This window comes from Heterocephalus glaber, unplaced genomic scaffold (genome assembly GCF_053883595.1).
Source record: "Heterocephalus glaber isolate CG9 unplaced genomic scaffold, H.glaber_assembly_v1.0 deba00001662, whole genome shotgun sequence".
NCBI lineage: Eukaryota > Metazoa > Chordata > Mammalia > Rodentia > Bathyergidae > Heterocephalus > Heterocephalus glaber.
In genome coordinates this window covers 1184767-1202757 of record NW_028258403.1, presented here as the reverse complement: position 1 = coordinate 1202757, position 17991 = coordinate 1184767, and the positions used below count along the sequence as shown (strand labels likewise).

Sequence of the window (17991 nt, the reverse complement as noted above, 5' to 3'; positions counted from 1 at the left end):
GACATTCCAATGGGATCCAATGAGGAAGAGATGAACTAAGAAATTCTAGAATAGTCACACAAACTTAATGTTCAGGTCCCAGTGTGCAGATAAATACATCCTGTGTACAAAAATAAAATCTTAGCATTATATTAAGTCAAAATTTAAAATAAATTTTTCTTTAATATAAATGTGTGGCCAGCAATGAAGGAAAGAATCTGGGGTAGAAAGGCATGTCCAGAAGTTACCCACCAGAACTACAATACATATAGGTATCAAATTCTCAGGAGAAAGGTGAGTAGTAAATATTCTGCATAACTTTTTTCCACACCTTGAATCTACTTCTTCTGTAGGAATTCAGATAACTTTTTTCCAAACCTTGAATCTACCTATTCTGTAGGAATTCAGAAAGTCTTGTATTCACTGCATAGTTGTACAATAGTTTAGAAAGCGCTGATTATTGTCATACAATGACTTGCCCCTTACTTTTACTGGTAAAAAGTTTGTTTCAATGCGACTTTAAATAATAGATATGTGATAGCCATCTATACTTCTGACTGTCCATGTGATATGAAATCTAAATTTATTTATATTTAAATTGGTAATCTATACAATTTAAATGTAACTCAATACATATATATAATAAATATATTATCTTGCATTTATTTAATATAAAATATAATAAATATATAAAATATTTTATATATGTATATATATTTTTATGACAGCAAGTTAAATCCTTTTCTCCAATTCCTTCCTTGTTTTCTGTTTCTCTTTTTCTTTCCTTATATCTATCTCTCCTTTCTTTTCCTCCCTTTTCTCTCCCTTTCCTCTTTATTATTTTTTTCTCTCCTTTTCTTCATCTTAGTTTGTCACCTTTTTCATTTATTCTTTTTAGCCTAGCACCTGGAATATAAGAATATTTAGAAGTTGACTAATGAGCAGATATTTTTATGCCAGTTCTATTTTAAGTTTTTTGCAAATATTACCAATTATTTTTTCAGGGTTGAACCTAGGGCCTTTAGTGTGAGCTACATTCACCAGGCCCTCTTACTTTTGCTTTTTTAAACAGTTTCTTCCTAAATTTCTAAGTTGACCCAACTGGTTTCAAACTTACAATCCTCAGCATTTGTTGTCATTTTGCAGACATGAAAGCTTGATTTTCTGAGGTCAGACATCTAGAAAGCAAAAATGCCAGAAAGTAAACTCAAGACTGTCTTACTCCAAAGCCTCCAATATAGCTTGCACACTGGAACTGTTTCTGACAGGAGTCTTGATCTTAAGAAGACTAAGACAATTAATCATATCAGTGAAAAGACATATTGGTCTATGAAGTTAACCCAAATGCATATTTAAATGGCAAAATTTTATGTTTATGTTAACATCTTTCCAATTTTATGTTTTCTTTTCAAATTGGACTTGACTTTACCCTGTAAATGTTCAAGGCTGTTTTCTGCATTTTCTATACATTGAGGAAAAGGTAGAACAAACAGACAAAATCCAAAAAGAATTAGAAAATATTAGGATAATTTAAATGCCCTATACAAACCATGCTTCCTTACCCATAGATCTGGAAAATTGTAAGACTGTAAAAGAACTTTGGCTTTTCTTTGCAGTACATGAAACTGCAGTAAAATGTTCAGAAGTCTCAGGGATTAGTTACACAAAAAACTCTACAATGTTGGCAATCATATTAACTAAATTATATAATTAGAAGTCTAAAATCAATTTAGAGGTATAGAAAAATGATAAAATCCAATAATTGTTCTTAACTGGGTGGATGGGGTAAAAATTTGAAGTACAAAATTAAACTGTGATATACTTACTTGTTGGGAATTACCTCTGAAACCAGGTTCTTGGATGATGAGGCTTATTCAAGATTCTACCTTAAATAGAAAGTGAAGTTTCATTTTTTTTCCTTCTGTGACCGGTCTTGGCAACAATATATGCATTTTGTTGTGGCAAATACACATTGGAAAGAGTACCACGTGGCCTGGAAACTTCTGTTTTGCATTTTAAATAGAGAAAAGTGACTGAAAAAGTTTTTACCATCACAGTCCTTTGGGATCCTTAGCTTCCAAGTTTCCCTGAGTTGAAGACATCATGTATACTACATCCTTGTCAAAGCTGGATTCAAGTTAGACCACTTAAATAAAAGCGTAAGATAAAGTTTAAATGACAGTAAATATTGGTCACTACATGGTGAAACTGGAACTCTTGTGTATTGTTCGTGCCAGTGTAGATGGTGCAGCAACTATGAAAAATAGCATGGAAATTCCTCAAAAAAAATAAAAATAGCACTTCTCTAAGACTCAGTAATTACACTACTGGGTACATATCCAAAGAAATAGAGTCAGTATTTCAAAGAGATGCCTCCACTCCCAAGTTCATAGAGTTATTATAGCCAAGATGTGGAAACTACCTAAGTGTCTATGGACAGATGGATTGATAAAGAAAATGTAGTAAAGACATGTAATGAATATTACTACACCTTAAAAAGAATGACATGCTGATTTGTCAAAATATGGATAATCTGACAGATATTAAACTAAGTGAAATAAAACATTCATAGAAGGGGAAGCAGTACATGATTCCACTCCCGTTAAGAATATAAAATAGTCAAATTCATACAATCAAACAATACAACAGTGGTTTCCAATAGATGGTGGAGGAGGGAATTAGGAATGTATTCAACAACTATAGATGCTTAATTTTAATAGATGAATAAGTTCTGGATATTTTCTATACCATATAGTGCCTATGCAGCATTATACAGATATTTAATATCTGTTAAAAGAGTCTATCTCATGTTATATTCATACCAAAAATTCTGAAAATTAAAAAGCAAAAGAACAAAGGAAGGCTGCGATCTCATTGAAAGTTCACAAAGCAAACATAAACAAGGAAACTTTGAGAAGTGTTGGTATGTCTGTAACTTTGATGGTGGCAATGATCTTACAGGTGTGAGCATAGGTACAAACTCATCACATGGTGTACATTAAATATATGCATTTAGTGTATGTCAGTTGTACCTGAAAAAGGCTGTGAAAATATTTTCATTATTCTATTTATTAGGTGGATATAATGTTCTTTTATTTGGCCTAAGAACACTACATCATAAAAATGAAACACAAAGTCAGGTCCAGTCCAAACAATTATGTAGATGTGGGAGTGACAGCCAGCTCAATATTGGCATAATCATCCCAGAGAACAGAAAGATTCAAGTCTTGTTCACTTGACAAGTACTGGGGTCTTGGTCACTAGGGTGCTTCACACACTTTTTTTTGGGGGGGGGAAGAGATGGAATATTTTATTTTGCCCAGGGCTTGTTGCTTAAAGTATGTCCTTCATGAATAATCACATCATTTTCAATATGTAGCATCAGTAAATGACATGGTGAATTTTAGACCTTGAAATAGCATAAAAGCATGAATCAAGGGCCTACGGGAATTTCTACTTTTGGTGACTCAGAGGAATATTTAGATCTTGTTATTTTAAGTGATTCCATTTATAGAGTTTTGAAAACTAATATTTTGAGCAAAGTTTTTATTAATTCTCTAATTGATGGAAAGATAGTAGAAGGTATTTTTAATTGACCACTAAATTTAAAAAATAATACATTAATGGAGTCTAATTTACTAAGAATCAAATGAATTATGATATATTTATGGGACATACTGAAGGCTCTCTTCATCTCTCCTTTCAAACTCTTATCCATTCTTGGATATAACAAGATTTGGATTTAACAAGCCTAGAATGCATACTAATAGTGTTTTTATGTATGAGACGTGTGCATGCAATAGTCCTCAGTTCCCATACCAACAATTTCATGTTTTGCTTCCTCTGTTAGCTTTGGTCTGAAGGAAGGGTGAGTGTAGAAAAATTAAAGAGTGACAGTGAGAGAGAGAGAGGGAAGAGAGAGAGAGAGAGATAAAGAGAGAGACTGAGGAAGAGAGGGAGAGAGAGAAGAAAGAGGAGGAAGAGAAGGAGGAACTCAGTGTTATAACACAATTATTGTATTATTTATTATTGTGAATCTCTTACTGTACCTTCTTTGAAAAACTAAATGAGTTTAGGTGCTATATGTTTCTAGAGAAGAACATCATGTATAGAGTTTATTATTCTCTATGGTTTCGGTTTTCTGTAGTGGATCTTGGAACATAACCTTCATGTATAAGGATTGCTTCTGTACCATTATACATATCATTGGGATTTCATTTTTATTTATTTCTTTTGTGGTTTGGTATTTTTAATTAAATGGATGTAAAATGTATGATGAAGCCCCCTTCTGGTTCTTTTTTCCTGTTATTTTCTTTTTCTCTCTCTTCCGTCTTTGTCTCTTCCTCAGTCTTTTCTTTACCTGTTTCATTTCCAGGTCTACAGGCATTTATATGAGACTATTTGCTTTTATATCTGTCATTGTGACCTGAGGTCTTGAGCATAATTATCCCAGAGAACTTAAAGATTCAAGTCTTGTTCACTTGACAAGTACTGGAGTCTTGTTCCCTGGGGTGCTCCGTAGACTTTTTTTTTTTGGTAAAAGAAATGGAATATTTTATTTTGCCCAGGGATTGTTGCATACAGTGTGTTCTTCCTGAATAATCACCTCATTTTCAATATGCAGTATTAGTAAACGACACAGTGAATTTTAGACCTCAAAATATCTTAAAAAGAGATTTCTGTGTTTATATTTACACTATAGGAGTAGACCTGAAATGCCTATTTATGAAGATTATATGTACAAAATGCTACTTCAAAAGAGTTTCAGAGATGAGTAACTTAATCATCCTGGCTCAGCTATATTCTTTTTTGCATATTCCTTATATTCTTTGCATATTTCATGATATTTAAAGATGGTATTAAAACATGACATAAATATTCAATATCCATAAGAAAACATGTCTTAAGTGTATCCATCATAGTGTTAGTGTTAGTAATCTCTAAATTAGCCTGGCTTTACCATAATACTGTGTAAAGCCAGAAGTTTTCACAAACAGAGATAGGCGATCACAAAGTTTGAAACATGAGACTAGAATTAGATAATTGAAGAGGTTGGAGGATCCAGTTTTCTCTAGTGAAGACAGTGGAATTTATTGATTATGTTCCTAGGGTATAGCCACTCACACTGGACACAAATGAAGACTCTGAGCTCTGTGAGTTGTCCCAAAGCTTTCTTACCATCACATACTTCTTGAGAAGTACTACTCATATTTTTCTTGATTAACAATTGGATGAGTGAAATTTAATTCATATTAAAAACCAGGGAAATAATTTTATGGCAGGTAATTTTAATGAGAGGTGTTAAAGATGGGAAAGTTAGATCTTCATGTTCCAAGCACTAATTTTTAATCATTGCATATTTCAAAGCAGGTGTCTCCCTAAGGAAAGCGTATACCTATGTGGAAATCAAAAAGAAAAATCATACAACATGAATATCCCTCCAATATATCCTGCAGCTACCCCCCTCACTGTCTGATCCAATTTTCACAGTAACTTCACAAAATGGATCTTGTTGAAAGAGTTTGTCTCTTGAAGTGTAACTTATTAGGAGTCACAGAGCTGAAATGCAGCTTGACACATTTAAAGGACTCTGACTACTACTTCAAAGGCACCATCCTGACTCTTTTAGTCCTAAAAGTTTTTTCCTTTTCCTTGGCAAATAAGTGATTTCCATAGCATTTGGAAACTTATCTCCATATGTTTTATTGAGGTGCTCCTTGAAACGTAAACTATTTGCAAACAGTACTGTACTGTTAGCAACCATTTCCTCTTTGGAAATATCCTTTCCTTACTGTAACACATCTCTTCCAGGGCCATCCCTTAATCTATGAGAACCTGGATGTGATATGAGAATTGGCCAGCCAGAGTCTTGCTATCTAGGGAGTTCTGGGACTGCACACAAGAAGGTATCTCATTTGGTGCTAGAAGGTTCTTTACTGTAGAAAGTCCAGAACACCAGGAGTTATTTGAGAAGAATTTTTCAGTTCTTATGGAAATTTTACAGACCATCCATAATTTTCTGGGTACTGTATGGGTGTATGTAGAGAGTTTTATTCATTTATTATTTTCAGTTCTAGAGTTTGAAATTTGTCTGAAATTTGGCTCAAATATGAGGGGCAAACAGAAGTAAGAGAAGCAGTAAGACATTATTACAGGACATATCTCAGGAACATGATTCTATGTGATCAAATTATTTTCCATGAATGATACTGATTCTCAATTCTAACTAGGGGCTGATAAATTTTTTTGTAAACTAGCAAAATAAGCAACATAGTTTCACTTTGGACATATAAATGGAGAGCATTATCATCTGTGTAGAACACACATCAGAGAGGAGTTTCTGGCATGAAAATATGAAAGTTGTGGGTTAGCAAGACCTGTTGACAGTTTTTTCAGGACTTCCTTTTTTTGTAAGTTTTGAAAGTGTACATGTTTTTTCAAATTAAAAACCATGATACAAAGTGAATGTATTATAATGATTCTAAAGAGGGTAGTGATTAAAATCTTAATTTACTTTAGTCTATAGCTGTAGGCTTTGATCAGGAACTAAGAGTTCAATTCCTGTCATATCATAAGTCATATGATTCACACAGGTAGCAAATGACAGCCAGTGGTGGCAGCTAATACCATGGGGTGGCAATTGGCTTGCTGAACCATGTCTGTGATTGAAGGGACACTTTCAGCTGCTGATTCTGTAAGACTGTTAGACAGGAGCGAGTCAAAGAAATTTTTCAGAGGACAAAATTATCTAATCTTGCTTATTAAGATTTAGAAAGTTTAACTTGCACTTCTGGAAAAGCAAAAGAATATCAAAAATTGTTGTTTGGTTTACTTCTATTAGTGATACTTCTTTTTGTAAGCATTAGAATGCCTTCTTGGCAGCCTGTCCGGCTTAATAAAATGTTCACAGAATTAAGAAATTAGTGTACTCTTTAAAACAGAAGAAATACTTCAGAAACCTTGGCCTTCAATTGGAACTTTTCTAAATCAGAATCTGTATTGTCTCCTAGAAGGTCACAGTAGGCTGGCTTCCCAGGTAGGTCTATTAACATAACCATGATTCCTGTCTAGGAATCATATCCCCACTAATGTTTCAAAAATTATCTTTCTAATAAACCACCAAGGAACTAATTTTGACTCAGGTTTATGTGAAGGGAGGCTGATCTAAGCAACTAAGTAGGGCTGCTACGCTCTACATATATAACCATTCATTTTTTTCCCATTAAGTTTATTGGTACATTTTAGGTATAAAATACAGTTGCATTCATCATTGGGATCTTGTACCATTACATGAGTATCTTGGTTCTTATTTTTTTCCCCTTCCCTTGCCCTCCCTTCATCCTCTTCACCCTTTCCTATTTGCAAAGACTTTGTTTCCATTTTTTTCCTTTTCTCATATTTTTCTTTTCCCTTTTTTCCTTTCCCCAACCCCTCCCACTTCCCCTGCTCCTTTAGACCTTTATTTCCTGTTACACAGTATCAATTATACATTTTTAAAATTACAATATCAAGATCTAGGAGACATTACCACAGATTTTACAGAATTTAAAAGGATATAGAAAGCATATTTCAAAAATCTGTTTTGAAATAAATTTGACAACTTCTAAGAAGTACCTTGGAAGACAAATTAATGAAACTAACTCTGGAGGAAATATAAAATTTGAATAGCACCTATTAAAGAAAGTATATTCCTAGCTTGAAAACCTACCTATATGACAACAGCAGGCTCATAAACATTTTAACTGATAAATTATATCAAACAATTAAAGCAGAAAAAAGAAGAAACACTTTTCCCCTCATTTTAGGAAATCAACATTGTGCTAATCCTAAAACTGGATAAAGATAATAGAGGAAAAAAGTATGAACATAGATAGAAATTGTTTAACAAAGCGAACTATTAGAAGTCAGATCTGGCAGGATGTAGAAAGTGGTTTTGTTATAGGGATGGCAGTGTTGGTTCAGCATTGGAAGATCCACCCCCAAAAGTCATCATTTTAACAGAGGAAAGGAAAAAGCCATATGATCCTGTCAGTGGTTGGAGAAAAAGTATTGGACTAAATTCTACAGCTGTTCATGGTAAAAGCTATCAGGAGACTAGAAGTAGAACAGAACCTTCTCAACAGATTAAAGACATTTACTCCATACTTCCGGAAAGTATGACTTATATGAATGGAGAAGATACAATGCTTTCTCCTTAAGGTGGGGAACAAGGGAAGATATGCTTACTCTTCATCTGTCCATTAAACTTTGAAACCTAGTCCCCATCAAACTAGTCTGGCAATAAAATGACACAATTAGGGTAGGATTGGCAAGGTAGAAGCAAAATCTTTATATGTAGATGAAATGATCATCTACAGAGAAAATACTAAGAAATCTCTAGGAGCCCCTAGAACTTGTATTTGAATTTAGCAGGATTAGAAAACACAAGGTATATATAAAAATTCAGGTCTGTGTATACTTGCTATAACTGAAGACTTGGATATTGAAATTTAAAAGTTATGTAAGAGTACAAAGGACCTAGAAAAGCAAAAAGAAGGAAAAGAAAGTGTAGGATGACATTTAGTACTTAATTTTAAGACTTCTTCTAAAGCTACAATAATCAAGGCAGCATTGGTGCAAGGAAAGACATATAGATCATTGGAATAAAACAGAGAATCTAGAAATAGAACCACACATATATGGTCCACTGAGTTTTGAAAGATTATTTAACATTAGCATTTTATAGAATATAAACTCAATTCAAGAGCCGAGAAAGAGATAGTGTTTTCAGCAAATGGCACTAGAACACCTAGCATCCGTATATAAAAAATTAACCTCAACCCTTTATTTCCATACATGAAAATAACTTGAAGGGATCTATGAACCTAAATAAGAAAGCCTAAAAGTATAAAACTTTAAGAAGAAATTATAAGGAAAAATGTTTATGAATTCAGGGTAGGCAAGAACTACCTAGAATACAAAAGACATGAAGTATAAAAGAAAAAAATGATAAATGAGATTCCATCAAAATTTAGAACTTTAAATGACATCATTAAAATGAAAAGTAGTCCTTAAACAGACCATATTTACAATGGATGTAACCTATGAGCAGAATATATAAAGAATTCTTAGAGCTCATTAATAGACAACCCAATTAAAAAGTAGACATAAGATGATAAATAGCCAGGATAGCACAAGGAAAGGTGTGCAACTCTAGAATCAGAAAAGTACTAATCAGTACAATAACAAGATTGAATTATACACTCATTACGGAGAGGAAGTTAAAAGTTTTAAAAGCCTTGTCATGACTTTTTCTTTTTGTTGGATTCTCCCCCTTTGCATTTAATTTGTCATGCCCAATGGATTCATTCTGCTGGGTTTCCTGGGGTTGTGATCCTCATTGTCTTTTCCTAGGGTATTGTCTAAAATTTCTTGGAGTGGCGGTTTGGTATTCATGAAGTTCCTGAGGTGCTCTTTATCATGAAAGTATCTTATTTCTCCATCAATTTTGAAAGATAGTTTTTCAGGGTACATCAGTCTGGGTTGGAGGCTGTTTTCCTTTAGGGCTTGAAATACATCACTCCAAGCTTTTTTTGCCTTGAAGATTTGAATTGAGAAGTCTGCTGTGATTCTGATGGGCTTTGCTTTGTATGTGATTTGTTTCTTTTCTCTCACTGCCTGCAGAATTTATTTCTTCTGTTGGATTTCTGGAATCCTAACTATTATATGCCTATGTGTAGATTTTTTTGATCAAGGCTAGTTGGAGTCCTATATGCCTCACTTATCTGTATGTCAAGTTCTTTCCCCCTGCTTGGGAAGTTTTCTGCCATCACTTCTGTGAACATTTTTTTTTATGTCATCTGCACTCTCTCCTCTTTCTTCACTGACTCAATTCAGTCATATTATTCTTCTTTGCATTGTCTAGTAGCTGCTGGATTGATTTCTCGTGTTCCTTTACAATTTTAAAGCAATTTTTCTTTTCTTGATCATTAATTTCAAGCTTTTCTTCTATATCTGAAATTCTTTCCTCACATTGGTTCATTCTGCTGTGCAGACTTTCAATGCAGTTTTTAATGTCCTGGAAATCTGTTTGCATCTGTTTTAAGGATTCCATTTGTTTCCTGTGTTGGGATTCCATCATGTTCCTCAGATCCTCTTATTTTTTTATCTGTGTCCTCTCTAGATTTATTAATCATGTCTTGCGCCATGAGCAAACTCTTTGCTGTTATCTGAGTAATTATTTCTGATTTCATTTTTCCCAGATCCTCTTTTGTCATCAGTTCAGAGAGTCTAGGTCATTGAGTATCAGAGTGTTCCATCTCGTTTCCCTCTGGGGTTGTTGTAGGTGATCCACAAGTCTGTTTGTGAGACTTGTTTACATGTCTTCTCATTTCCACGGGGAGAGGGTTGCTTCTGGCGCTGGCTCACCTTCTCTGCCCTAGGAGCTTGGGTTGGCAGCGGGGGAGCTTCCTTCCAGGTGCTGGGACTGGCTCAGCTTCTCTGCCCTAGGAGCTTGGGATAGTGGTGGGAGAGCTTCCTTCATTACCATTCATTTTGATGAAAACTGACATTCAGCAAAGCAAGTTTGCAATTTGCTTGCAGTCTTTAGGGAACATAAGGAATGCTATTATATCTTTTCTTATGATCAAATTACCACAAGTTAAATTATAAAATATCATTTGTACTTATTGTTGCTCTATTGAAAAGAAACTGTCACAGTGGATTCTCATTTCCCATGTTAATAGATAAAAAACAATGAGTAAATGCTATGGAAGAGGAGTAGAAATATGTTCAGTGAGGTAGATACCATATTCAGTTGGGCATGATGAATTGGAGGTGCCTCAGTAGAGATCAATAGCAGGAACGTGGATGTACAATTTTAGAGATCCAAAAATACATCTGGTCAGCAAAATCTGTCATAATGTATCTGTTTGCTCAATCTTTGTATTGCTATCAATATGTCTTTGTTCCTTAATGTATAGATGACAGGATTCAAGGCAGGGGTGATTGCAAAGTCCACAATAAACAGGTATTTGTCAATTGGTGACGTGGGGAAAGGCCACACATACAGAAACATGCATGGAGTGAAAAAAAGAACAACCACAGTGATGTGAGCTGACAAAGTGACAAGTGCCTTGGATAAACCTCCTGAAGATCGTTTCCAGACTGTGACCACAATAAAGACATAGGAAAGGAGAAGCAGGAAGAAAGTGCCTACGATTATAAAGCCACTGTTGGCAGCAACAATAAACTCAAACTTGGTTCCGTCTGTGCATGCAAGTTGTATAATCCTGGGAAAATCACAGTAAAAGCTGTCTATTTTATTAGGACCACAAAAAGGCAAATTTACAACAAAAGAAAATTGAGACATAGCATGGACCACTCCTACTACCCAGCCAAGAGCTATGAAGGAAACACACCTTTTAGGGCTCATAATGTTCAAGTAGTGAAGAGGCTTACAGATTGCAATGTACCTGTCAAATGCCATGACTATGAGCAACACCAATTCCATTCCTCCCATGATGTGGATGAAGCATATCTGTGTCATACATCCTTGGAAAGAAATTACATTGTGTTCACTTAAAAGGTCTGTGATCATTCTGGGAACTGTGACTGAGGAAAACCCCACATCATTCAAGGAGAGGTTAGCCAGCAGGAAGTACATAGGAGAATGTAAGTTAGAATCAGCAATCACCAAGAAGACAATGAAGAGATTTCCCAGGATGATCCCTAAAAAGATCAAGGAGAATGCCAACATAAGAAAAACTTTAGTTTCCCAAGAAGTAGAGAGTCCCAGCAGCACAAATTCAGATACTGTGGAGCTATTTAGTTTATCCATTCAATGAGAAAATGAGATGGTTTCAAATCTCCTGTGGAAAGAAAAGGATGAAAAAATCAGGATCAGTCACACTAAGGAAACAGATTTATAGTGAGGGGAATGATTACATAAAACTAATAAGAAAATGATAAAATAGATGCACAATAATATGTTACCTTCATTCTTACTCCACGACTAGATTTTTTCTGTTTGCTTTGCTTCTCAAGGATTTCTAAATATTTTCTCTGACCTCTTTCCTTATTGTTGTACCAGCATAATAATCTCAGGTCTAGTACTCCTTAATGTTCCTGGACTAACTTGCAGATTTTCTACTGTTGAATATTTTGTTTCATTGATATACAATAGACAATTTTAGCTTAAAAATTTCTTTTTAGCAAATTCTGCTCTTATGTATGTTTAGTTTCTGAGTACACAATTTGTCATGGAGGTGAAGTACTGACAGATTATTCATAGTTTCCTCATGATATATTATTATCATAGTTCATACATGATATCCATATTTAATATCTTATGGATATAAATAAGAAATTCATAATAATTAAACATTTGTTTCTGAAAATTATAGTATTGATAGATAACATTTATTATATGCTTCCTTCAGATAGAAGTTTGTACTAAGCTATCTTTTTAAACTGCACAAAATTCCATATGTAGATACTATTGAATTAGACCCATTATATAAATGAAGAAACTGAGTTTCAGTGGGATGCAGTGTGTGAGCCAGGACTTGTAACTTACAGGACACCAATCATGTTCTTGGCCAAGGTACTGTGTTGTTAAGAAGAGCTCCTTCCACTACATTTGGGACTTATCCAAACATCCTCCAAGCAAACTTGCTTCAACTTTTGCATCCCTTTACCTACCAACATAATAAACTTTCTTTATTAATGGGAAAACTCTGAATTTGGGATTACATCTAATTACACTTTCTCTATCCAAATTTTTCTTTATTTGCAATTGAATAGCATTTTTCATTCAATAGTCAAAACAAGAAGATGCCTTTTTTACAGAAACTTTAGATTCCTGAAAACTTATACAATGTTCAGTTTTCAGTCATCATTTTCCTTTGTTTCCCTACAGGATTGAATGCTATGAAGGCCTTGTTTCTGTAATTCTTCCTATGTTTATCTTCTTGGCTTTATAAAACTACTACCTTCCCACCTCTTGCCAACAAAAATTTTATTTGTTTATACTCTGAGCTAAAATCTCTCCAGAAGATTTTTGAAGGAAGCACCTTTATCTGAGATCAGAAACACCCCATATGGTGTTTCTAAACAAATTGTGACAATCTTGTTTTCCATAAGATTGGTTGAGTCTAATGATTCATTGAGTTTTAACAAAATAGATGTGAATTAACATTTTTAAACTTGATACTAAGAAGTCTTTTCTGAGTTGACTCAATATTCAAAAATTAGATTCAACTTTACATGATTTCCTGAACAGCGAATCTGTCATTGATGTAGGGCTGGGGTGGCAGAGCTTCTGTCTCAGTGGAGAGAATGGGAAGTGCCCACTCACTCCACAGGGAAAGGGAATAATAGATATAAAATCACTTTTAACTGTGACAAAGCAATTCTATGTCATCAAACTATATTGAAAGCAAATAGAGAAAAGAAAAATGTATTTGTAGTACCTATTTACTTTGGGTTTTGCTGATTTTGAGAAACTAAGACAAAAGAGATTTTTAAAATAAGGCACTTTGTTGTACAAAGAGAAAAGAGACAAAAATGTAAATGGCCAGCGGTAGAAAAAGAAATTCATATTTATATTGCAATCATTCCAACACCACTGTTTGCCCTTAGTTTAGCATGTACTTCACTCTCTTAATGTAAATGACTAAATTTTTATTCATTTACTAGTTTCATCCAATGGAGTACGCAAAATTTCAAAGTAATTAGAAAACACCGGCACAAGTTCAATGGTCTAGCCACTATTCTTTTTTTAAAAATTCACTAAGTTTATTGGCACATTTTAGGAATACAATATGATGACATTCATCATTGGGAATTTGTACCTTTACCTTATATATTTTGGTTATTTTTTCCCATTCCCCTGTCCTTCCTTCCACCCCTGCACCCCTTCCTATTTACAAAGATTTTATTTCCATTTTTTCCCTTCCCCTTTGGGCCTTACCTTCCAAGTGAAATAAATAGGACACACATGTGTAAATACCAAATGGTTTCACTGGTGTGAGAAATTGAGAGTGTAAATCAGGATCAAAATGTAGAATAGATAATGTGAAATAGGAAGACAACCACTATTCTTGAAGCTGAGGATCTGGGAAATTGTAAGATTGTAGGATATTGTTTTCATTAACACTTGAAAATTTGATGTAAGAGTTCAGAAGTCTCAGAGATCTTTTAGGAAGAGAAAAACCTATGATGATTTCAGTAAGTGTATCAACTAAAAAATACATTCTGAAGTTTAATCAGGGCTTGTCACATACTTACCCACAGGAATCACCTCCGAAACTACCTCCTTCTTGGTTGATGAAGTTTACTTTAGATTCTACCTTAAGTCTGAAATGAAGTCCAGTTTGTTTTCTGCAATGGTGCACTTTATTGAGAATGTATTCTTCTCAGTGTGGAATACTCAATAGAGTAGCCTTAGGGCAGAGAAACTGTTCAACTGTGTGTTTTAAATAGAGGCAAAATTTGGAAAGACTTTCCCTATTATTCTCCTGGGGGACTCATTAGCCACCAATTTTCTGTAAATTTAGTTCTCAAGTGATAATAATGAACCTTTGTCCAAGCTATATTCAAATTGTACTAGTAAGATACAATAAAAATATTATTAAACATTACTAAATGATATTCAAATGTTTCTTTTTGTTTGGTGTATATAACGTTCTTTCTTTGTTTTGCGTCTAGTGTGTCATACAATTGAACCAAGTTGTGACTTCCAATTCTAAGAAAAGTTAAATAAGTTATGTAGATGGGTACTGACAGCCAGTTCAACATTGGCAGGCTGTCGCTGTGCTCAGAAGTTAGGTTTATTATTGAACATCTGCCACTTGTCAGTTAGAGGAATATTTGGGTCTAATCATTCTACGTGCTTCCTTCATTAGAGTTCTGAAAAGTAACAACTGTAATGTGAAACCATATTATGGGCATATCACTAAGTGATGGGAGGATAATAGGTGGATACTTTGTAATATACTACCCTATTAAAGAAATAATATATGAATACAGTCTAGTTAAGATTCACACAGGGCATTACATTTATTTGTAGCAAGGTCCTTTATTTCTTCTTCCCTATGTTTTTTTTTCTTTTAATGTTTTTAATATATTAAAAAGTAACAGTACAAATTCTGAGATTAGTTTTTAAAAAGGATCAAAGTTTTGAAGGAATGAATTTTATAAACAATTTTGGAATGAAAGGGAAATAGCCTCTTGATACATAAAAAGTTTCAAGGTTTTAAACTTTTAAAAGCAGTAAAATGTTAACATTAAGTTCTTTCCAATGTTCAAACAAAAATCAACTTGGATAATCTCTGTAATAAAATGTGTCCTTGGTACAGGTCTTGGGCACTTGGAAAATGTTAACATTTCTGAAATTTGAGTGACAGAGGCAGCACCTAAAAACTTCATGAATCTTTTTCCCCAAGAAGAATACTTTCAGTAAAACATTTTACTATTTTATGAGTATCCATTGATATTTTTGTTCTCCCTGAAAAAGTAAATTTACATTAATACTGTAATTTTCCATGTAAAAATATACACATATGGATATTTCACCTACAGATACTTAACTTTCTGAGTGACCAGTCATACATCAAACATGATTTAATAAAAAAATTTCTAAAATTTTAGAATGAAATAGCACATGTAGATTTATACTTGTACAAGGTAAAGCTATAAAAAGCATCTCATGGAACATATACTTAAATTCTCTAAATTAACCAACATGATTTATCCTCTAACAATTAATAACATTCTGAAACAAAAAAAAGCACTCGAAAATTATATTTTCTAATTTATTAACGAAATACAGATAGCCACCTGATTAGCTGATAGCTATTCATACAGATTTCCTATTATATGCACCAAAACTGGATTCACTTAGCAAGGAATTTCTTGCAGTACAAAAAATTAAAGTATTTCCTTTATAATCCAAACATCTATGAGGTCTGATCAAAGTATATGGGAATGTTTCTATTTTTAAAATTTGTTACGGTAAAAGACACAATGCCATTATGGCATTATAGAGATGTGTCTTTTACTATAAATTTTTTTTCAAAATCTAAACATTGCATTTTAAAAAATCATGCCTGGTATACAGTCCACCCTTCTGAAGCTGTCTAGATGATTAGGAACTGTGGCACTTTCTTTTGCATAAAACCCTTTCCTCTTCATAAAGCCCTTTCCTCTTCATAAAGCCCTGAGGTGAAAAGTTATTAATGAAATAAGATTGGAGCCACAATTCTTCTCAATTCTGTACTAAAGTGTAGCTATACATTTTAAAAAAAACAAATGTGGCAACTGGAAAAGCTTCTCTGTACAATTTTTCAAAATATTTTCAGCTCAACTTAGTCTAAAGAGCCTAAAATGGCCCTATAAAACAATGTCCTTTTAATATTTGCTAGTGTCGAGATGAGAGCCATATTCCATCTCTGCTACTCTCCTTTCTGTTATCACAGTCATGGCTCCAGCCAGCATGATTCCTATCTTCATGGAGGAAATCTCTGCCTCCTCTGTAATGGTGGTCAGACCCATGATCAGTTTAACTCTGTTCTCAGCTATAATGTCTACCTGCTAGTTAGGGACGAGAATTCTGTCTGATTTTACGATGTGATTGGGTGTATTCTGGCGCCACTGGGAGCTTGAAGACTGGTTAAAAGTATGATTATGTGACTGAACTGATGGTGAAAATCCTGATTGATCTACATGTGGAGAGCCAGATTTCCCACCATATGACATCTGTCTTTAAACATTGTTCATCACTGCTTGTCTCTGATAGTTTTCTGGAGAAGAGAATGATCTCTGAATTATCTGTGATGATGGTGTCATGCTATCTCCAGTCCTTTCATAGCTGGTAGGAGGTAGGGCTTGAATTTCCAACATGATACGGGGAGTATGATAAACTGACATCCTGTGAGGCATGACTGCTTCCTGGTGGAATAGCTCGAAAAGCAGCTCCACAGTCATTTTAGTTTCAAGATTGCCCACAAAGAGAATGCGGTCCACTTCCTCAGCCTCTGCTCCCATGTCAGCGTCACCCCCTCCTCACTCAGGCCAAAGGGTCTTCGAGGCTGATGCAGTGATCTTCCCTATGTTTTTAAATTAATTTTATTAGCACTCTTTAGGTATGCAATATGATGACTTTCATCACTGGAAATTTGTACCTTTACATAATCTCTCTTGGTTCTTATTTTTTCCCCATTCCCCTGCCCTCTGTTTAACCCCTCTACCTCTCCGTATTTACAGACTTTGTTTCCAATTTTTCCTTTTCTCATATTAATTCCCTTCCCTTCTTTCTTTTTCCCAATCCCTCCTACTTTCCCTTCCCCTTTGGACATTTTCTTCCTAGTTCACATTATCTATTACAGCTTTTGATCCTTATTTGCACTTTCAATATCTCATGCCACAGAAATTATTCAGTATTTACATGTCTGGCCTATTTCTTTCATTTGTGTATCACCTCAATATGCATCAATTTACCTATAAATATCTCTAATTTCTCATTATTTAAGGGTGAGTAGTACTCCATTTTATTAATAAAATACACAATTTCTTTATCCAGTTTCCAGTTGATGGGAAGCTGGGCTGCTTCCAAGTTTTAGCTATTACAAACTATGCTGCTATGAACATGGGTGCACGTATATCACTGTGGTATGATTCTTTTAATTCTTTGAGGAAGATACCCAGCAGAGGAATAATTGTGTCAAACGGGACCTCTAATCTATTTCTCTGAGGAATCTCCATACTGATTTCCACAGTGGTTGCACACCAGTCTACTTTCACACCAGTTGTGGAGCATGGTTCCTTTTTCGCCACAGTCTCTCCAAAAATTTGTTATTGGTTGATTTCTTGATAGCAGCCATTATTTCTGGGGTGAGGTGGAATCTCAGCATTGTTTTCATTTGCATCTCTCAAAGGACCAGTGATGTTAAACATTTTTTCGTGTCTTTGGCTGAGAAATGTCTGTTCAATTCAGATGCTGATTTTTGGATTGGGTCTTCAAATTTTGGAGGT

The 17991-nt window shown here is 34.3% G+C and overlaps 1 protein-coding gene and 1 pseudogene across 1 annotated transcript; both read right to left on the bottom strand.

Moving 5' to 3' along the window:
• Positions 1–10861: 10861 nt before the first annotated feature.
• LOC147822309 (olfactory receptor 4F21-like) lies at positions 10862–11797 on the bottom strand. Its single transcript, XM_087197277.1, has one exon. The coding sequence runs from the start codon at positions 11795–11797 to the stop codon at positions 10862–10864; it is 936 nt and encodes a 311-aa protein (XP_087053403.1).
• Positions 11798–16378: 4581 nt separating this feature from the next.
• Positions 16379–17300, bottom strand: LOC101717629 (RNA-binding protein 7 pseudogene; annotated as a pseudogene).
• Positions 17301–17991: the final 691 nt, after the last annotated feature.

Bases quoted from the DNA above. Each gene is read 5' to 3' on its own strand.
- LOC147822309 (XM_087197277.1), bottom strand. From the start codon at position 11,797: ATGGATAAACTAAATAGCTCCACAGTATCTGAATTTGTGCTGCTGGGA.